Source organism: Rutilus rutilus (genome assembly GCF_951802725.1).
Source record: "Rutilus rutilus genome assembly, chromosome: 4".
In the NCBI taxonomy this organism is placed as follows: Eukaryota; Metazoa; Chordata; class Actinopteri; order Cypriniformes; family Leuciscidae; genus Rutilus; species Rutilus rutilus.
The window spans coordinates 50,460,282-50,483,873 of record NC_140212.1 but is presented as its reverse complement, the minus strand read 5'-3'; the positions used below and the strand labels follow the sequence as shown (position 1 = coordinate 50,483,873).

General features: G+C 40.9%; 1 protein-coding gene across 1 annotated transcript; it reads right to left on the bottom strand.

The window, feature by feature from the left end:
* Positions 1 to 41: 41 nt before the first annotated feature.
* On the bottom strand, positions 42 to 19,693 carry LOC311289855 (uncharacterized protein; the record flags this gene model as incomplete). Its single annotated transcript, XM_084408100.1, has 4 exons — positions 42 to 240; positions 1,438 to 1,611; positions 16,830 to 17,003; positions 19,674 to 19,693. The coding sequence occupies 4 exons, from the start codon at positions 19,691 to 19,693 to the stop codon at positions 42 to 44; spliced, it is 567 nt and encodes a 188-aa protein (XP_084264226.1).
* Positions 19,694 to 23,592: the final 3,899 nt, after the last annotated feature.

Here is a 23,592-nt window from a genome sequence, read left to right as displayed (position 1 = left end):
TAATAAGTGTAGATTGTAATGCTGTTTTTTGAGTTGTTTAATCAAAACTCTTCCTGGTCTACATACTTGAGTTTTTCCAGTCTGTAGTTTGGATCCTCCAGTTGTTCAGTGAGCAGCTTGACTCCTGAATCTCCTGGGTGATTGTAGCTCAGATCCAGCTCTCTCAGGTGTGAGGGGTTTGAACTCAGAGCTGAAGACACATAACCACAGCCTTCCTCTGTCACCATACAGCCAGACAACCTACAGACAGACACAACAACAGTCCACATGACATTAGTTTGGCATTCAAATCAGCCTCTTTCACACAATGACCTGCGTAGTTTGTATTTTCAGCTGTATTTTCTGTAGATTCTAGGATCTAGGAGCAGAGGAATCTTTTCAAGGGTTCTCAAAATTTGTCTCTGACAGCCAAATTGTCACGGTTCATAGATCTGTGCGTTCATTTTGCGTATTTGTCGGGTGTGTTTGTAGGTGTTGGGTCTGTGTGTATGGTGGCTTGTTTGTTGCCTAGTAACCAGCTGATCACTCAATCAGTCATTCAGCTGCAGCTAGTCAGCTACCTACATCTAGCTGGAGTGAGATATGCTTGGTGTCAGTTCATCACTCTTGTTTTGTATTCTCACCTAGTTCCTGTATCTGAGTTCCTAGCAGAGTCATTCCTGCAATTCATTTGTGCTTCCAAGCAGCACGGAGATCATCCTTGAGTTTTCTTCAACCAGCTGTCCGGTTTGAGTTACCACGCTGTGTTTGATTCCTGTCTCTTCATCTCTCTCTCCTTTGGATCGCTGGTTTGAATCCACCAGAGTATTGACTGTTCTTTCTGAGTTTTTTTCTGCTGTCCTGTCTGTCAATAAACTGCGTTCTTGCAATTGGATCTACGACTCCCTTTCTGACACAAATAGTGGCCAAAATCTTACAGTGTGAACCTGGCTTTAGGCAAGTCGCTCCACCAGCAGCGAACAGTAAAGGGCACCTAAGTAGTGAGTTTAGGTATAGGGGTGAAACCCTGAAGTGACATTTTTAATTTCTCTCACCTTAATTATCTCATTAACTTCTACACTGCTTCAGTTTGACTTTAACACTCTGGATGTGGATTACTGTATTTAAACACTGAGCAGTGTACATTACTGGGGATTTTGATGCGAGGAATCATCCTGGAGAAGATCGATGTTAAAGTAAGATTTTTGCACCAGAATGCAGGTAGCAAGGTCAAGCCCCAGAGATGACGTTAATTGGTGTGGTGATGAATATTGGTATTGAATGCATTATTTTTTGATTGCAAATGTCATTTGCAAAATGGTCAATTACATCTCTGCAAATGTTGTTTTTGTCTCTTGTTCTGGCATTCCATTGAGATCGGATTTGTTGAAAAAATGTCATCATTATTTATTGTGATAATATATTTTTATATTAATTGTTTAATGGAAAACCATATACCTCAGTGTCTGTAGCTGACAGTTTGTACTCTTCATTCCATCACAAAGAAGCTTCACTCCTGAATCCTGCAGGTCATTGTTACTCAGGTCCAGCTCTCTCAGGGTGGTGTTTGAGGATTGAAGAACTGAAGACAAATTCTCACAACACTGAGCAGTGAGATTACAGCTATGCAACCTGTGTCGAGAACAAAACAAACAGCAATATTAATGTGTTTTCCATGTAGGGTTTATAACAAGGGTTCACTTGTCTGAAGTTTAAAATCATTGGTTACCTGTAAGCCAATCACATAACGTTTGGTTATGACATGTGTTATGCGCAGGCTCAGCCGCATCTAACTTCCACTGTAAACACATGTATGATGCGAAAACAAAACCATTGAGAGAAATACCGGAGTGAACATGGCTGTGAACGACTTTTGCAGATTATGTGAAGTAAATCTACGCATAAATCTGTTTGTCTTGAGGTCATGGTGCAAAGGACCCTAGGTTGATTTTACTCCGAATCATCCCTTTAAGTAGGGATGCACCGATACTGATACTTTTGACTTGGTACTTGCTGAGACCGATACCAGTATTTTCACTATATTTGTAACTTTTTAATATATTGGGTAGAGAAACCAAAAGAATATTAATCAAATTAGTTGGCTTAATTTGGTTAGTAAATATATATTACCTTCAGTTATTTTCATGCTTAAGCATGTTAAAATGTATTGTATGAGCTTCTGTTACCCTCACTGTTCTTTTTATTGCTCTATCATATTTTATTTTTCATTTAATAGCACAGCACATATTTAGAGCCGCTCCAGCAGGGCTCAGTGCTGAGGACTGGGTCAGTGGTTAGAATTATTAGATACTAGTGACATATCACAATTCTCTATTCCAATTTTGATACCACATCAAAAACTACTAGCCAAATAATGTCGATTTAAAACATTATTAAAGACAAGTAAGAAGTTCATAATAAAATAAATAAATCAAACAAATAATCAAATTAAAAATAGCACAAATAAATACAATAGAACAAAGAAAGGCAACAAATTAAATAAACAGTTGTTTTGGGGTTTTTCAGGTTGGTCTAACAATAGTTTTCAGGTATATAATTTGATTAAATTAATCAAATGTGAAATAATACTGCATATTCATCACTGTATAAATTAAATATCGATTAATATTTTATAAATTTAAAAAGTTATTTAGTCAATAGCAGGGAGTGATTACTGTGTAGTTTGATTAACAATCGAACTACACAGTAATCAATTCTGTTTGTTGATTAACAATTCTTGATTGTTGATTAACAATCGAGAAGCAATTCGATTGCTTCTGTCTGCCTCTCTTCGTGCTGTGAGTTGCTTCGGTGCTGTAAGCTCCGTCTTAGCCTCGTATTTCTTTGTTTTGAACCATCATTTACTACAATTTGTAGTTGTTTATACTAAATACAGCTTACCCAACATCTCAGATTGACATCGCTAGCTTCCGTTACTACTAGCACAACACGCTAATTCGCTACTGCTAGCCTGTTAACGCGCCACCCGTGCGCTCAGCTGTTTTATTTATTTATTTTTCTCTCGCGCGCTCGCGCCTTTGAGTTAATAAAAGCTCAGGTAAGTAATAATCAGTCAACAAACACGGTGAGTAATGTCTTGTCCTGTTATTGTCACCTGCACTTCATGTCACATGTTTAGCATTGGCTTCTCTGTTGGCAATGTAGGATTTATATGTGATAAATGCAAGGAGTCAGTTAGGCTGACAGAGAAGATTTCAGAATTAGAGACACGCATCCAAACCTTAATTGAGGATAGTAAGAGTGCTAGAGCTTTAGATACTATTTTGGATGCGCCTAGCATAGTGAACTCTTTACATGATTCGGTTCCAGCTGAAGTAGAGCCTGTGCAGCCGGGCAAATGGGTGACAGTGAGGGATCGCTCTAGTCGCGGATCAAAAAACCACTCTTCCGTTCCGATTACCACAACAAATCGATTTGCCCCGCTCAGTGAAACACCCACTGAGAATTCTGTTGATTGTGCCCTAGTAATTGGTGATTCGATCACACGGAACGTGAAAATAGAGACACCAGCGAACATAGTCACATGTTTGCCGGGAGCCAGAGCGCCTGACATCAAAGTAAATTTAAAAGTGCTGGCTAATGCTAATCGTAAATTCTCTAAGATCATTATTCATGTCGGCACTAATGATGTTCGACTCCGCCAGTCGGAGATCACCAAAATTAATATTAAAGAGGTGTGTGAACTTGCAAGTACGATGTCAGGCACTGTAATCTGCTCTTGCCCCCTTCCTGTTCGCAGGAGTGATGAGATAGTTAGTAGATTGTGTTCACTGAATCGCTGGCTGTCTGAGTGGTGTCCGTGTAATAATATAGAATTCATAGACAATTGGAAAAGTTTTTGGGGCAAACCTGACCTGTTGAAAAGAGATGGTATTCATCCCTCCTGGGATGGTGCTGCTCTTCTATCTAGTAATATGGCTCATAGTCTTAGAGCTCAAACATGACAAATTGGGCACCAGGTCAGGAAGCAGACAGACTGGCTAAACCAACCGTCTGCTAGCGGCCTCGCGTCACCCAGGTCAGATAAATCCCATCACATAGAGCCTCTTTCACCTAGCTATCATCATATAGAGCAGGGGTAGGCAACCTAAGGCACGCGTGCCAACACTGGCACGCGGAGGGTTAATCGCTGGCACGCGCGCAAATGCGAGAGAAGTGTATGTATTTCATTCAGATAAAGTAGTCTACCTGCACACAGATCTACATTTTGATGTAATAATTCCTCATAGTAAAAAAACACGGAACGCACATGTAGGAAACCTCGTGAATTACGGCCGTTTCACGCATATTTTTTTTGGCGTGCATGTTAATCAATGAGTGCATTCACGCGGGAGCAGGAGCAGCGCGTGAGCAGCAGTGAAGCGCGGGTTTCGCCGCCGAGTCTATTTTGTCTGCGCTGCTCACGCTCAATGAAAGTGAAAGCCCACTTTTGATGGACAAAATAAATATGATTTCAAACAAAAGTGCCCAAAATGCACAGAATGTGCATGTCTAGTGTGTTTTAACATGAACTGGATTAGGTTATGTCAGAAAAGAAAATGAAGACTCAAAAATATTTATAAAAAATGTACCCATTTAAACTTGTTTTTATTATTCAGTTTGGGTAAAAGGATATGGTATTTTATTAAAATATATATATATATATATAGAAAATAAATATTTGTGTGTGCTGTAAAGTGTAAAATGAAATAGGAATCGGCTAAAATTGGTATCGGCAGGTCAAACTCAATGAAAAATCGGAAATCGGAATCGGCCTAGAAAATTGTAATCGGTGCATCTCTAGTTAGGAGTTATAAATACTGTAATTTGTCTATCTAAATCTAAAACAAATTTCAAGAGAATATTTAATTTTTTTGTACTATTTCTGTGTTACCTATTATGAAAATGTAAAATGTGTGTGTGTGTGTGTGTGTGTATATATATATATATATATATATATATATATATATATATATATATATATATATATATATATAGGCTAAATGTGTGTTGTGGCACAGTGATGAACTCGGAAACTTAAAAATGGCACTTTATGACAAAAAGGTTGCCGACCCCTGATATAGAGACTGTGTCTGTTCCCCGAATTTGGAAATCCAAAAAATGTTTAAACATATCTAAGGTTAAAAATTTAATTGATGTTCAACAAATAAAAAACAGCTATAATACAGATGAGCAAATGCTAAAGCTTGGGTTGCTGAATATTCGATCGCTTACTTCAAAAGCACTCATTGTTAACCCTCTGAGGTCGGCAAACGCGCCCCCGCGTTTTGCTGGACTTTTTTTACATTGTAGCACTTTAAACTTAAATTACTCCGTCATTTATGGTCATACAGAAAAAATAAATATAAAAAAAGAATCTGTGATATTTCTACTTTTGTATGTGTCCACTTACAATCAAATCAAAACATTGTGCTTTTGAAAAATAAAGAAAATAAACAGGGTGTGCGTTCTGCCTCTCCGTCGCGGTGAACTTTTTTTTCTTGAGCACGTCTATAAACTGAAACAAAACTCAGCGAATACTTGTCACACATTTATGAGCCATATACCTTTATAAACATTTAAGTGTGTACTTTTAAATGATCGGATTCAAACTGAAAACAAATATTTTCTGTTTAAGTAATTTGTATAAAACCAACAAGATGTCCAGCTTCTCAAACGCTTGCTCATTACAGTTAATTTGGCCACGCCTACTCGCGCAAAAGATATTCACATGCAAATCTCCACATGGAACGCGAACGCGCTCATTACCTCAAAAACAAAACACTTCATCAGTCTCTGCTTTTCGTCGAGTTTGAAAGACGTGAGTTTACATTGGCTTTACCCCAGAAGAAGAATGCGATTTCAAGACAAGAAAGATAAGGTAAGAAATTCTTACATATTAGTTTGTTATTGTTGCATAAATTTCACATTGCAGTTGAACTGTTGCTAGATATATGGTGAATATTATAATATTTAGACCCGTGTTTACTGTTACTGTGTTTGTGGATATCTGCTCAAACGTAGATATGTATATGGTAGGCCTAATCATAATGTTTTATATTTGAGCGCGATCGCGTTTGAATGTATCATATTTTTGATCGCGATCGCGTTTGAATGCATCATATTTTGGAAAAGCAAAACGCTCCAAACGGCTTCATGTTTTACTATTATCTCATTTCATATCATCATAACGAATGGAAACATTTGAAGTAACATGATAATCAATATATTTTTCTCTAGCTTAGTTGTTACTGAAATCTTTTTGAAAATGTATATAGGCTGCTATATTGTTATTATTTTATGCAGCACTGTGCATAGCCTATACCTACAAGGCACAACAAACCTGTGTTCATTATATAATATATTGTTGGAAACATTTGTGTGAGTGTGTGTGTGTATTCTGTGAATTTTAAAAAGCAATTTTAACCAGAAAAATCTCAAATGTATTCCCAAAATCGTGCAGGCCTTTCTCTTGATATCAGTATGTTCAATTTTTTTTTTTTTTCAGGGCCCAGATGCCACTGAGTCCTGCTGACTTCAACATTCACAGTACATGTCTCTGTACATGAACATGGTAAAGTGAAAATCAAACACCTTGGAAATGAAAGGTATGTACAATGTTTTTAGGAATGGCACAAAGGTCTCTTTCTTTGGATCATTGTTATCAATAAGTGTTTTTTTTTTGTTGTGTATCTTTGGATTATGTTGTAAATAAATCCAAACAATTTTAAAAGCCATTCTTTTTTTAATCTCCTCATTCTTTGTGCAAGGTTGGTCAGAATGATGGGCCCTGATAAGCTCCTAATAGGGCCATTAGGGAGTGTCTTTGTCTTTCTCAGGTGTAAAAAGCCTTACATATTAATGAGATGATCCGCCCCTTCGCATATTGCTTTTTCACACAAAACACGTCGTAAAAATTTTAAATCAATATATTGTCTTCTCTGAATGAGCAGTCAGGGTGATTTTCACATAGTTTTAGAGCAAATATTCTAGGCTACGTCATACAATTTTCAAAAGTCTTGTGAAGAAATAATCAGTATGGGTTTCATGACCTTATTTCAGTGATTTTTTTTTTTTGTATTTTCACAAACCACGCATAAATGTCATTATCTCAAAACTACAAACTTTTACACACATGCTGTTGATATATTATTGTAGCAGAGTTTGTGCTGAATACAGTGTAATAAGACTTTAGCCATGAAAATGTCACAAGTAACAGAAATAAGCACAAATGTCAGAGCATGTCAGAACACCTCCAGGGCCCAGAAAACAGCTCAGACCCCAGAGGGTTAATGATATGATTTCAGATAATAACCTAGATGTGCTGTGTTTGACAGAAACCTGGCTAAAACCAAACGATTACATTACTTTAAATGAGTCCACCCCACAAGATTACTGTTATAAACATGAACCTCGTCTTAAACGCAAAGGGGGTGGTGTTGCTGTAATTTATAGTAATATTTTCAAAACCACTAAGAAATCAAGTTTCGAATATAATTCTTTTGAAGTATTAGTGCTTAATGTAAAAATATATAGTATAAATGATAAATCACGTTTGAGATTTGCGCTGGCTACTGTATACAGGCCACCAGGGCACCATACAGACTTTATCAAAGAATTTGCGGACTTTCTATCAGAGTTAGTATTGGCTGCAGATAAAGTACTAATTGTTGGTGATTTTAATATGCACATCGATAATGAAAAAGATGCATTGGGTTTGGCATTTAAAGACATTGTAAACTCAATTGGAGTTAGACAACACGTGTCAGGACCTACTCATCGTCGTAATCATACTCTAGATCTAATATTATCACATGGAATAGATGTTGATGCCGTTGAAATTCTGCAGCAGAGCGATGACATCTCAGATCATTATCTAGTCTCGTGTAAATTACATTTAGCCAAGGCTGCAAAGCCGACTCCGTGTTACAAATATGTTAGACCTATCACTTCTGCTACTAAAGATTGCTTTATTAATAATCTTCCTGATCAGTTTCATCATTTTAGCATCCCGGATAGCTTAGAAAAACTTGATATTGCAACAGAAACTTTTAACTCTCTCTTTTCCAGCACTTTAGACACAGTTGCTCCTTTGCGCTTAAAGAAGATTAAAGAAAATAGTCCAACGCCGTGGTACAACGAGCACACTCAGGCCCTTAAGAGAGCAGCCAGAAAAATGGAGCGCAACTGGAAGAAAACAAAACTAGAGGTATTTCGCATTTCATGGAAAGAGAGCTCGATTGCTTACAGAGAGGCTTTAAAAGCTGCTAGATCTGCTTATTTTTCAAACCTATTAGAAGAAAATAAACATAATCCTAGGTATTTATTTGAAACAGTGGCTAAACTAACGAAAAAGAAAGCTTCAAACACAGAAGGTTCCAAGCAGCACAGCAGTAATGACTTTATGAACTTCTTCACTTATAAGATTGATAATATCAGGGATAAAATTATAACTATGCAACCGTCTACTACAGTATCGCATCAGGCAGTGCATTGTAGTCTTCCTGAGGAAAAATTTGATTCATTCGTTGCTATAGGAGAGGAAGAATTTACTAAACTCGTTAAATCATCTAAATCTACAACATGTATGTTAGACCCTATACCGACTAAGCTACTGAAAGAGATGCTTCCAGAGGTCATAGATCCTCTTCTTAATATCATTAATTCGTCTTTGTCTCTAGGATACGTACCAAAAAACTTTAAGCTGGCTATGATTAAACCGCTTGTTAAAAAAATGCAACTTGATCCTTCAGAATTAGTCAATTACAGGCCGATCTCGAATCTACCTTTTCTGTCAAAGATATTAGAAAAGGCAGTATCTTCACAACTATGTTCCTTTCTAGAAAGAAATTATATCTGTGAGGATTTTCAGTCCGGATTTAGACCATACCATAGTACTGAGACTGCTCTCGTTAGAGTAACAAATGATTTGCTCTTATCATCCGATCGTGGTTGTATCTCTCTATTAGTGTTACTCGATCTTAGTGCTGCGTTTGACACCATTGACCACAACATTCTTTTAAATAGACTAGAAAACTATGTTGGCATTAGTGGAATTGCACTAGCATGGTTTAAATCATACTTATCTGACCGTTATCAGTTTGTAGCAGTAAATGAAGAGATGTCTTATCAATCACAAGTTCAGTATGGCGTACCACAAGGCTCAGTACTAGGATGTCACGGTTCATGAATCGGCTGTCTCATTTCTGGTGTGTGTGTGTGTGTCTGTATGTGGGCGTGGTTACTCATTATAGTGATTAGTGTTGCCAGCTGTTATCAATCCCCGTTCCCTTTATTTGTGCAGTAATTCCCATCTCATGTTGTCAGATCGTTGTGGTTTCCCCAGTGTCATGTCCTGTTCCCGTGTGGCTCTCTGTTCCCCTGCTGTGGATTTCGTCGTGTGGATTCGTTGTGTTTCGTCACCTCGTCTGGATGTTCCACTGTTTCCTGGTTTCCTGAGCACGCTTCACTTCACCACTACCGGAGGCCATCGAAGTCCCTGTGCCACAATCGTCATCGGAGTGTGTTTTCCCCGACCTGTGTTTGTGCGTTTCTGACCTTTAATAAACGCCTTTTTACTTGCAATTGCATCCGTTCTGATTTCCTCACAGAACGATCTGACCAAATATGGATGCAGCAAGCGAGTCTCGTCTGAGTGAATTCATCTCCCATAGCATCACGCGTATGGATCAACAAGAGGAGAGCATATCTCACACAGGTCGTGCGGTCCAAGCACTCGTGGCACAGGTGTCCGAGCTCACCCAACAGCTACAACATCTACGAGCTCCCACTGCGCCGCCCACACCGCCCGTTCCCCCACCACCAGCACCAGCGACAGAAAATCAACCTGAGCCTCGTCTACCCATACCGGAGGGGTATTCTGGTGAGCCTGAATTCTGCAGAGCCTTTCTCACAAGATGTTCCATGCATTTTGCCTTACAGCCGCGCACCTTTCATAGTGAATCCTCCAAGGTGGCGTTTGTACTGACACTGCTGTCAGGAAAGGCATCTCTCTGGGGAACGGCGGTGTGGGAGAATAAGGACGACTGCTGCACCTCGTTCCAGGCACTCTCCGAGGAGATGAGGAGGGTTTTCGATCGCGCAGCGGCGGGTAAGGAGGCGGCCAGATTACTCGCCGATCTGCGTCAAGGTGAAGGCTCGGTGTCGGATTATTCCATCCGTTTCCGCACCCTGGCCGCAGAGTGCCATTGGAACGAGGAGGCGCAGTGGGACAGATTCCTGCATGGGCTGGCTGACCGCGTTCTTAAAGAGATCTACGTTTTGGACCTCCCTGAGACACTTAATGGACTGGTGGAGCTGGCGTTAAGAGTGGACGCTCGCCTGAATCGGGTGACCGGACTGACACGTCCAAATCGTTTCCAGCACAGCGTGGAGGACCACCAGCCCAGTGGAGCGAGCGTGGTCAGCCCAGTTTTCGACCACGAGCCCATGCAGGTAGGGAGAGCTCAGCTTTCCCGGGAGGAGAGGGAAAGGCGGAGATCCCAAGGACTGTGTTTGTACTGCGGCCGGGCTGGTCACTTTATCCATTCGTGTCCGGTAAAAGAGCAAGCCCGATAGTAAGTATGAGGCTACTATCGGGTGGGATCTCCGCCGAGAAGACCTCATCACCATCATCGACCCTCCTCCCGGTAAGACTGAGATGGCTAACGTCCACACACAGCACTCAAGCACTACTGGATTCGGGAGCGGAGGGTAATTTCATGGACTTCAATCTTGCACTCAGACTTCAGATTCCCATCACTCCCCTTCCGCACAAGATAACCGCCAACGCACTCAATGGACAGGAACTTCCCCGGATCACTCATACTACCGAAATCATCACTCTCATCACTTCTGGCAATCACACCGAACGCATATCATTTCTCCTCATGGACTCACCACTTGCACCAGTGGTTCTGGGACACCCGTGGCTTACCCGTCACAATCCTCGGGTCGACTGGCGCACTAACACTATTTCCACATGGAGTAACCACTGTCATGAGTCCTGTTTGTTGTCGGCTTGTTCTTCTGTGTCTGGTTCTGTGTTTCAGAGTGAGGCAGCGGATTTATCTAACGTGCCCGCGGAGTACCTCGACCTGAAGGAGGTGTTCAGTAAGTCTCGTGCTGCTTCTCTTCCTCCGCATCGTTCCTATGACTGTGCGATAGATCTACTGCCAGGTAAATCTCCGCCTAAAGGCAAACTTTACTCTCTTTCTGTTCCCGAGAGGGAGGCCATGGAGAAATATATTTCTGATTCTCTGGCCTCTGGATTCATCCAGCCTTCCTCTTCTCCTGCGGGGGCGGGGTTCTTTTTCGTTGGGAAGAAGGATGGTTCTCTGCGACCTTGTATTGATTACCGAGAGCTGAACAACATCACGGTAAAGAATTCTTATCCTTTGCCGTTGATGTCTTCAGCTTTCGAGAGGTTGCAGGGAGCATCCATTTTCACGAAACTGGACTTACGCAATGCATATCATTTGGTTCGCATCAGGAAGGGGGATGAATGGAAAACCGCTTTTAATACCCCCAGGGGGCACTTTGAATATTTGGTCATGCCTTTCGGGCTTTCCAACAGCCCAGCGGTTTTCCAGGCACTCGTGAATGACGTGTTGAGAGACATGGTAGATCAATTCATATATGTTTACCTGGATGACATATTGATTTTTTCCTCGTCTCTCCAGGAACACGTTCAACACGTCAGGCGAGTGCTCCAGAGACTATTAGAGAATGGGCTTTTTGTCAAGGCGGAGAAATGCGCGTTTCATGCACAGTCTGTTCCTTTCCTAGGGTACATCATCTCTTCTGAGGGAGTGCGCATGGATCCTGACAAGGTTAAGGCTGTGGTAGATTGGCCAAGTCCAGATTCCCGTAAGGCCCTACAGCGGTTTCTGGGGTTCGCCAATTTTTACCGGCGTTTCATTCGTAATTTCAGCCAACTAGTCGCGCCTCTGACTGCCTTGACCTCCCCCCGAACGACGTTCAGGTGGTCGAACACTGCCCAGGCAGTGTTCAACAACCTCAAAAGTCGCTTCGTTTCGGCTCCCACTCTGGTCACCCCTGATCCCACACGCCAGTTCGTGGTGGAGGTCGACGCGTCAGAGGTGGGAGTAGGAGCAGTGCTTTCACAACGCGCTTCCTCAGATGACAAGATGCATCCCTGCGCGTTTTTTTCTCATCGACTATCGCCTGCCGAACGTAACTATGACATTGGTAACAGAGAGTTGTTGGCAGTAAAGTTAGCGTTGGAGGAGTGGCGTCATTGGTTAGAGGGTTCGGGGGTTCCCTTTATCGTTTGGACCGATCATAAGAATCTGGAATACATCAGGTCTGCTAAAAGACTCAACTCCAGGCAAGCTCGGTGGGCTCTTTTTTTCGGACGTTTTGATTTTGTTCTCTCGTACCGCCCGGGTTCCAAAAACATCAAACCCGACTCTTTATCTCGTATTTTTTATCCATCCGAACGCCCGGTGACTCCCGAGTGTATTTTACCTGAGAAAGTTGTCATCTCCACTCTGGTATGGGAGGTCGAATCGAGAGTCAAGACAGCCCTAGAAGGGGTAACGCCTCCGCCTGGTTGCCCACCGGGTCGTTTGTTTGTTCCGGAGGGGTTACGGTCCGACGTTATTCGATGGGGTCATTGCTCCCACGTGGCTTGTCATCCAGGAGTGACTCGTACCAGTTTTTTAATTAAACAACGATTCTGGTGGCCATTAATGGCTCGCGACATTCACGATTTTGTGTTGGCTTGTTCAGTCTGTGTCACTGGTAAGACATCTAACCAACCCCCAGATGGGTTACTTCGACCGCTGTCTGTCCCTTCGAGACCCTGGTCCCATATCGCTCTAGATTTTGTCACCGCCCTCCCGCCTTCCAGAGGCATGACGGTTGTTTTAACCGTAGTGGACCGGTTCTCGAAGGCGGCACATTTCATCCCCTTGCCCAAATTACCTTCAGCCAAGGAGACAGCGGTCGCAGTCATAGATCACGTCTTTCGGTTACATGGCCTCCCGATGGACGTGGTCTCTGACAGGGGTTCCCAATTTGTATCCAAATTTTGGCGAGAATTCTGTAAATTACTGGGGGCCACGGTCAGTCTGTCCTCGGGCTATCATCCCCAGAGCAATGGCCAGTCTGAATGAGCCAATCAGGACCTCGAGAGAATGTTGCGATGTTTGGTTGCCAAGAATCCGTCGTCCTGGAGCCAACAGCTTTCTATGGTGGAGTACGCCCACAATTCATTACCAGTGTCATCCACGGGCCTCTCGCCATTTAAGTGTAGTTTAGGTTACCAGCCACCAATTTTTCCGAGTCTGGAATCCGAAGTCGCGGTCCCCTCCGCTCACGCATTCATCCAGAGGTGCCGCCGTACTTGGACTAGAGCCCGTGAGACTCTACTCCAAGCAGGGGGGCGCATGAAGGCCAAGGCCGACCGCCACCGGTCCAAGCCTCCCGTCTACGTCGTGGGTCAAAAAGTGTGGCTTTCTACCAAGAATATTCCGCTCCGCTCCGTGTCTAACTAGCTCCCAAATTCATTGGCCCGTTTCCTGTCACCAAAATTATTAGTCCAGTGACAGTCCGACTCAAACTCCCTCCTGCGTACAGGAGAATTCACCCCGCCTTCCATGTGTCCAAAGTCAAGCCCGTGTTTTATTCTCACATTAATCCGCCTGCCCCGGTTCCCCCCCCGCCGCGACTCGTAGATGGGGAACTTACTTATTCGGTTCGTCGTATTCTGGATTCTAGACGGAGGGGACGCGGATTTCAGTACTTGGTGGACTGGGAGGGTTACGGTCCAGAGGAGAGAAGTTGGGTACCTGCTAGAGACATTCTGGATCACTCCCTTATCGATGATTACAATCGACAGGTAATTTTATCTGGGAACGCCAGGAGGCGTTCCTAGGGGAGGGGGTACTGCCACGGTTCATGAATCGGCTGTCTCATTTCTGGTGTGTGTGTGTGTGTCTGTATGTGGGCGTGGTTACTCATTATAGTGATTAGTGTTGCCAGCTGTTATCAATCCCCGTTCCCTTTATTTGTGCAGTAATTCCCATCTCATGTTGTCAGATCGTTGTGGTTTCCCCGGTGTCATGTCCTGTTCCCGTGTGGCTCTCTGTTCCCCTGCTGTGGATTTCGTCGTGTGGATTCGTTGTGTGTCGTCACCTCGTCTGGATGTTCCACTGTTTCCTGGTTTCCTGAGCACGCTTCACTTCACCACTACCGGAGGCCATCGAAGTCCCTGTGCCACAATCGTCATCTGAGTGTGTTTTCCCCGACCTGTGTTTTGTGCGTTTCTGACCTTTAATAAACGCCTTTTTACTTGCAATTGCATCCGTTCTGATTTCCTCACATAGGACCGCTGCTGTTCACTCTGTACATGCTACCATTAGGAGATATCATTAGGAAACATGGAATTAGCTTTCACTGTTATGCCGACGATACTCAGCTCTATATTTCTTCAAAACCTAACGAAACTTACCAATTCACTAAATTAACAGAATGCATAGCTGATATAAAAAATTGGATGACTCGTAATTTCCTACTTCTAAATTCTGAAAAAACAGAGATTCTAATTATTGGACAAAAAACGTCCTCACGTAATAACCTAGAATACTGTCTAACACTTGATGGCTGCTCTGTTAAGTCTTCGTCGTCGGTTAGGAACCTGGGTGTGCTCTTTGATACCAATCTTTCATTTGAAAGTCACGTGTCTAGTATCTGTAAAACCGCATTTTTCCATCTTAAAAATATATCTAAATTACGCCATATGCTCTCATTGACAAATGCGGAACAATTAGTTCATGCGTTCATGACCTCAAGGCTAGATTATTGTAATGCTCTACTGGGTGGTTGCCCTGCACGCTTAATAAACAAACTACAGCTAGTTCAAAACGCAGCAGCTCGAGTTCTTACCAGAACCAGGAAGTATGACCATATTAGCCCGGTTCTGTCAAAACTGCACTGGCTCCCTATTAAACATCGCATCAATTTTAAAATATTGCTGATCACTTACAAAGCACTAAATGGTTTAGCTCCGCAGTACTTGAGCGAGCTCTTAACGCATTATACTCCTTCACGTCTATTGCGATCTCAAAATTCCGGCCAGTTGATAATACCTAGAATATCAAAATCGACTGCTGGTGGTAGATCCTTTTCCTATTTAGCACCAAAACTTTGGAACAGCCTTCCTACCATTGTCCGGGAAGCAGACACACTCTGTCAGTTCAAATCTAGATTAAAGACACATCTCTTTGACATAGCGTTCACATAATACATTATAGACTTCTATAATTCAATATTAGGCTGCATAGATTAGGTCAGCTGGAACCGGGAACACTTCCCATAAATCCTGATGTACTTGTTACATCATGAGAAGAATGGCATCTACGCTAATTTTAGTGTCTTTGTTTATCCCAAGGTTTTCCCGCAGCCTGCCGGATCCAGGCCGTTTCCAGATCTGATGAAGGACCTTCGCCTGGACCGATGACAACGCAGTGCTGAAGTGCCAACTAGTCTCTCCCTATGGAGGATCCCTTTCCCTACAGATAAAGCGTCGTCGGGAAAACTCAATTTGCGTATCTACCCCGAATTGATAAAATAAAATAAAATTCTGAATCAAAACTATAAGGAAACACCAGTAATTTGTTTAGGCTTGGTTTGTGGGAAATTCCAAACCTGCACACATATATTCAAACGCACATAACTATAGAACCTGTTCTTAATGCGCATCTGAACGCCATCAGCGTTTCTCACAGGTTCACGTTTGAAGTCTGTGTAGAGAGAATGGTGTCGTCTTGGCGGCCCCAATTTGAGAACAAATGATCGTTGTGACGGAAGCGAATCGATCAAAACTAACTTTGGCTGGAAAATAACTTTATTAAAGAACCGCTATAAAGCCAAAACAATCTTACGTTAAATTATACATTTATCTCTGTAAAGCTGCTTTGAGACAATCTACATTGTTAAAAGCGCTATATAAATGAAGATGACTTGACAATCAGAAACATTAGGCTTTTATTAGGCCGCTGCAGACCGAATGCACATCCAATATAGCCTGCTGTACTGTGTATGCATTTTCTTTGATTACACATATTAAGATATAACCAACTATGTTTACCAGGATGCTTGCTAAGATGGATGTTTAACAGAATTTAATGTGAATTTGTCCATTCAAGCGCAAGACATGAAAGAGAATTCAATTCAATTCACACACTGTCTGAGGCACTTTCAGGGCGCGCTTTGGATGTTTGCGTTCATTAAATTCCTTGACCTGCAAATGTCCTGTAATAATGTAGGGAACCACTCGTTATACATAAATAACGTAACAGTCCATGTTTTACTTACAAATACAATTTAGTTTTTAACAAAATGACACGTGTGCTGAGTGAACGATCAGCAACCAAGAGCATACAACAGAAGTGCTCTCTCTCTCTCTCTCTCTCTCTCTCTCTCTCTCGCAGTTAACATTAGTAATACATGCTTCGTTTTACTTTCTTTGCCATTTCTATATCCATCCAAACTACAAACTTTCCACTGATGCCTGTGAAAAAGGGATGCGCTCTAGGGATAGGCGTTACTATATTTTGCTAAATATTTCACTAATTAGATACATTACTTCATAGACTGTACCCAGAGAAGTGTTATATAAATGTAACAAATTAATTGTCCTTTATCCTCATTATACTCTCTGTTGTAACTGAAGACAAACTCTCACAAGACTGAGCAGTGAAATTACACATGGGACATCTGAACAAGAAAAGCACAATGTAATTGCATACAGAATAAATCTTAGCAGAGTAATTTTTACATATTTAATGCAAAAAAGAAAAAAATATAAGTATTTGAATTCAGACCTCAGTGTCTGCAGCTGACAGTTTGGACTCTTCAGTCCAACAGAAAGAATCTTTACTCCTGAATCCTGCAGGTCATTGCTACTCAGGTCCAGCTCTCTCAGGGTGGTGTTTGAGGATTGAAGAACTGAAGACAAACTCTCACAAGACTGAGCAGTGAGATTACAGCTATGTAACCTGTGTGGAGAACAAAACAAACAGCAATATTCATGTGTTATTCATGTAGGGTTTATAACAGGGCTTCTCAACTCAGGCCCTTGAGATCCACTCTCTGGCAGAGTTTAGCTCAAACCCCTATCAAATACACCTAAACAAGCTAATCAAGGTCATCTGGATTACTAGAAAGGTGCAGGCAGGTGAGTCTGATCAGGGTTGGAGTTAAACTCTGCAGGAAAGTGGATCTTGAGGACTAGTTGATCTTGAGTTGAGAATCCAGACTCAAAACACTTCTGTTTAGCTGTGCATTTACTGAATGAGCAGAAAGAGATGCATAAGGATGTAGTGTAACGACAAATTATAATCTTTTCCGAAGTGTTGACAACTTAGTGTTAACTAATAATTGTTATAAACAGGTACTACCAACACAATATTAGAGTATTCCTGGAACTGGGCGTTGTTACATTACATCCTTATGTATCGCTTTCTGCCAGGACTTTTACATGCTTTTCTCAACTCAGTGAAGTGATGTCGGTGTCCGGGTTAGAGGTAGCATGAGCCGTCAGGCAAGTGTTATCTAAATAAACTCCTGATGTACTTAAAAACTTTTCAATGCCTCGTTTTATGAGTACAGAACCTATTTGTACTACTGTAGAAGTTTGGTACCATTCTGGGCATTATTAGTGGGGTAATTTACGAGATACAAATTTGTAGCCAATAGCACCTGCACTATAGCCTGGTAATACCAAACTCTGCTACTTCGCTTTGCTTCGTAGACAGAGTCTGGAATGGCATAATTGAAAAGCGTTTTCTTTCTCGCGGCAGGAGGGGAGGAGGGGGGAGGGGGGGTTTAAGAGTTTACTTGTCTGAAGTTTAAAATCATTGGTTACCTGTAAGCCAATCACATAACGTTTGGTTATGACATGTGTTATGCGCAGGCTCAGCCGCATCTAACTTCCACTGTAAACACATGTATGATGCGAAAACAAAACCATTGAGAGAAATACCGGAGTGAACATGGCTGTGAACGACTTTTGCAGATTATGTGAAGTAAATCTACGCATAAATCTGTTTGTCTTGAGGTCATGGTGCAAAGGACCCTAGGTTGATTTTACTCCGAATCATCCCTTTAAGTAGGGATGCACCGATACTGATACTTTTGACTTGGTACTTGCTGAGACCGATACCTGTATTTTCACTATATTTGTAACTTTTTAATATATTGGGTAGAGAAACCAAAAGAATATTAATCAAATTAGTTGGCTTAATTTGTTTAGTAAATATATATTACCTTCAGTTATTTTCATGCTTAAGCATGTTAAAATGTTTTGTATGAGCTTCTGTTACCCTCACTGTTCTTTTTATTGCTCTATCATATTTTATATTTCATTTAATAGCACAGCACATATTTAGAGCCGCTCCAGCAGGGCTCAGTGCTGAGGACTGGGTCAGTGGTTAGAATTATTAGATACTAGTGACATATCACAATTCTCTATTCCAATTTTGATACCACATCAAAAACTACTAGCCAAATAATGTCGATTTAAAACATTATTAAAGACAAGTAAGAAGTTCATAATAAAATAAATAAATCAAACAAATAATCAAATTAAAAATAGCACAAATAAATAAAATTTGATTAAAGTAATCAAATGTGAAATAATACTGCATATTCATCACTGTATAAATTAAATATCGATTAATATTTTATAAAGTTAAAAAGTTATTTAGTCAATAGCAGGGAGTGATTACTGTGTAGTTTGATTAACAATCAGAAACATTAGGCTTTTATTAGGCCGCTGCAGACCGAATGCACATCCAATATAGCCTGCTGTACTGTGTATGCATTTTCTTTGATTACACATATTAAGATATAACCAACTATGTTTACCAGGATGCTTGCTAAGATGGATGTTTAACAGAATTTAATGTGAATTTGTCCATTCAAGCGCAAGACATGAAAGAGAATTCAATTCAATTCACACACTGTCTGAGGCACTTTCAGGGCGCGCTTTGGATGTTTGCGTTCATTAAATTCCTTGACCTGCAAATGTCCTGTAATAATGTAGGGAACCACTCGTTATACATAAATAATGTAACAGTCCATGTTTTACTTACAAATACGATTTAGTTTTTAACAAAATGACACGTGTGCTGAGTGAACGATCAGCAACCAAGAGCATACAACAGAAGTTCTCTCTCTCTCTCTCTCTCTCTCTCTCTCTCTCTCTCTCTCTCGCAGTTAACATTAGTAATACATGCTTCGTTTTACTTTCTTTGCCATTTCTATATCCGTCCAAACTACAAACTTTCCACTGATGCCTGTGAAAAAGGGATGCGCTCTAGGGATAGGCGTTACTATATTTTGCTAAATATTTCACTAATTAGATACATTACTTCATAGACTGTACCCAGAGAAGTGTTATATAAATGTAACAAATTAATTGTCCTTTATCCTCATTATACTCTCTGTTGTAACTGAAGACAAACTCTCACAAGACTGAGCAGTGAAATTACACATGGGACATCTGAACAAGACAAGCACAATGTAATTGCATACAGAATAAATCTTAGCAGAGTAATTTTTACATATTTAATGCAAAAAAAAATCAAATATATGTATTTGAATTCAGACCTCAGTGTCTGCAGCTGACAGTTTGGACTCTTCAGTCCGTCAGAAAGAATCTTTACTCCTGAATCCTGCAGGTCATTGCTACTCAGGTCCAGCTCTCTCAGTGCGGTTTTTGAGGATTGAAGAACTGAAGACAAACTCTCACAAGACTGAGCAGTGAGATTACAGCTATGTAACCTGTGTGGAGAACAAAACAAACAGCAATATTCATGTGTTATTCATGTAGGGTTTATAACAGGGCTTCTCAACTCAGGCCCTTGAGATCCACTCTCTGGCAGAGTTTAGCTCAAACCCTTATCAAATACACCTGAACAAGCTAATCAAGGTCATCTGGATTACTAGAAAGGTGCAGGCAGGTGAGTCTGATCAGGGTTGGAGTTAAACTCTGCAGGAAAGTGGATCTTGAGGACTAGTTGATCTTGAGTTGAGAATCCAGACTCAAAACACTTCTGTTTAGCTGTGCATTTACTGAATGAGCAGAAAGAGATGCATAAGGATGTAGTGTAACGACAAATTATAATCTTTTCCGAAGTGTTGACAACTTAGTGTTAACTAATAATTGTTATAAACAGGTACTACCAACACAATATTAGAGTATTCCTGGAACTGGGCGTTGTTACATTACATCCTTATGTATCGCTTTCTGGCAGGACTTTTACATGCTTTTCTCAACTCAGTGAAGTGATGTCGGTGTCCGGGTTAGAGGTAGCATGAGCCGTCAGGCAAGTGTTATCTAAATAAACTCCTGATGTACTTAAAAACTTTTCAATGCCTCGTTTTATGAGTACAGAACCTATTTGTACTACTGTAGAAGTTTGGTACCATTCTGGGCATTATTAGTGGGGTAATTTACGAGATACAAATTTGTAGCCAATAGCACCTGCACTATAGCCTGGTAATACCAAACTCTGCTACTTCGCTTTGCTTCGTAGACAGAGTCTAGAATGGCATAATTGAAAAGCGTTTTCTTTCTCGCGGCAGGAGGGGAGGAGGGGGGAGGGGGGTTTAAGAGTTTACTTGTCTGAAGTTAAAAATCATTGGTTACCTGTAAGCCAATCACATAACGTTTGGTTATGACATGTGTTATGCGCAGGCTCAGCCGCATCTAACTTCCACTGTAAACACATGTATGATGCGAAAACAAAACCATTGAGAGAAATACCGGAGTGAACATGGCTGTGAACGACTTTTGCAGATTATGTGAAGTAAATCTACGCATAAATCTGTTTGTCTTGAGGTCATGGTGCAAAGGACCCTAGGTTGATTTTACTCCGAATCATCCCTTTAAGTAGGGATGCACTGATACTGATACTTTTGACTTGGTACTTGCTGAAACCGATGTATTTTCACTATATTTGTAACTTAAAGGGGCAGTCATGGCCTAGTGGTTAGGGAGTTGCACTGGTAACCCAAAGGTTGCTGGTTCGATTCCAGAGCCGGTGGGAAATGACTGAGGTGCCCTTGAGCAAGGCACCTAACCCCTAATCGCTCCCCGGGCGCCACACAAAGGCTGCCCGCTGCTCTGGGTGTGTGTATCCACGTTTGCAGTGTGTGTGTTAACTACTCACTACTCTGCTCCTAATGTGTGTGCATTAACTTGGATGGGTTAAATGCAGAGGTCAAATTCCAAGTATGGGTTACCATACTTGGCCGTCACGTGTCACTTTCACTTTCACTAACTTTTTAATATATTGGGTAGAGAAACCAAAAGAATATTAATCAAATTAGTTGGCTTAATTTGGTTAGTAAATATATATTACCTTCAGTTATTTTCATGCTTAAGCATGTTAAAATGTATTGTATGAGCTTCTGTTACCCTCACTGTTCTTTTTATTGCTCTATCATATTTTATTTTTCATTTAATAGCACAGCACATATTTAGAGCCGCTCCAGCAGGGCTCAGTGCTGAGGACTGGGTCAGTGGTTAGAATTATTAGATACTAGTGACATATCACAATTCTCTATTCCAATTTTGATACCACATCAAAAACTACTAGCCAAATAATGTCGATTTAAAACATTATTAAAGACAAGTAAGAAGCTCATAATAAAATAAATAAATCAAACAAATAATCAAATTAAAAATAGCACAAATAAATACAATAGAACAAAGAAAGGCAACAAATTAAATAAACAGTTTTTTTGGGGTTTTTCAGGTTGGTCTAACAATAGTTTTCAGGTATATAATTTGATTAAAGTAATCAAATGTGAAATAATACTGCATATTCATCACTGTATAAATTAAATATCGATTAATATTTTATAAAGTTAAAAAGTTATTTAGTCAATAGCAGGGAGTGATTACTGTGTAGTTTGATTAACAATCAGAAACATTAGGCTTTTATTAGGCCGCTGCAGACCGAATGCACATCCAATATAGCCTGCTGTACTGTGTATGCATTTTCTTTGATTACACATATTAAGATATAACCAACTATGTTTACCAGGATGCTTGCTAAGATGGATGTTTAACAGAATTTAATGTGAATTTGTCCATTCAAGCGCAAGACATGAAAGAGAATTCAATTCAATTCACACACTGTCTGAGGCACTTTCAGGGCGCGCTTTGGATGTTTGCGTTCATTAAATTCCTTGACCTGCAAATGTCCTGTAATAATGTAGGGAACCACTCGTTATACATAAATAACGTAACAGTCCATGTTTTACTTACAAATACAATTTAGTTTTTAACAAAATGACACGTGTGCTGAGTGAACGATCAGCAACCAAGAGCATACAACAGAAGTGCTCTCTCTCTCTCTCTCTCTCTCTCTCTCTCTCTCTCTCGCAGTTAACATTAGTAATACATGCTTCGTTTTACTTTCTTTGCCATTTCTATATCCGTCCAAACTACAAACTTTCCACTGATGCCTGTGAAAAAGGGATGCGCTCTAGGGATAGGCGTTACTATATTTTGCTAAATATTTCACTAATTAGATACATTACTTCATAGACTGTACCCAGAAAAGTGTTATATAAATGTAACAAATTAATTGTCCTTTATCCTCATTATACTCTCTGTTGTAACTGAAGACAAACTCTCACAAGACTGAGCAGTGAAATTACACATGGGACATCTGAACAAGACAAGCACAATGTAATTGCATACAGAATAAATCTTAGCAGAGTAATTTTTACATATTTAATGCAAAAAAAAATCAAATATATGTATTTGAATTCAGACCTCAGTGTCTGCAGCTGACAGTTTGGACTCTTCAGTCCGTCAGAAAGAATCTTTACTCCTGAATCCTGCAGGTCATTGCTACTCAGGTCCAGCTCTCTCAGTGCGGTTTTTGAGGATTGAAGAACTGAAGACAAACTCTCACAAGACTGAGCAGTGAGATTACAGCTATGTAACCTGTGTGGAGAACAAAACAAACAGCAATATTCATGTGTTATTCATGTAGGGTTTATAACAGGGCTTCTCAACTCAGGCCCTTGAGATCCACTCTCTGGCAGAGTTTAGCTCAAACCCTTATCAAATACACCTGAACAAGCTAATCAAGGTCATCTGGATTACTAGAAAGGTGCAGGCAGGTGAGTCTGATCAGGGTTGGAGTTATGCCGCGTTCCAGGCAACCTGTAACCCGTGTTTTTCCACCTCGTAACTGGGAGTACATCGATCTAGTACGAGTTCACGGGTGGGAAGTCACAGGTTTGACTGCCGTTCCAGTGCACTTTCATGGGTATAAGGTTGGAAAAACACGGGTTACAGGTTGCCTGGAACGATGTACTCCCAGTTACGAGTTGGAAAAACACGAGTTACAGGTTGCCTGGAACGCAGCATTAAACTCTGCAGGAAAGTGGATCTTGAGGGCCAGAGTTGAGAACCATTGGTTTAGAGAAACTTGTGCATGCTTTCATCACCAGCAGGGTGGATTATTGTAATGGACTCCTCACTGGCCTTCCCAAAAAGACCATAAGACAGTTGCAGCTCATACTGAACGCTGAGCAGAACCACAACATATGAGCACATCA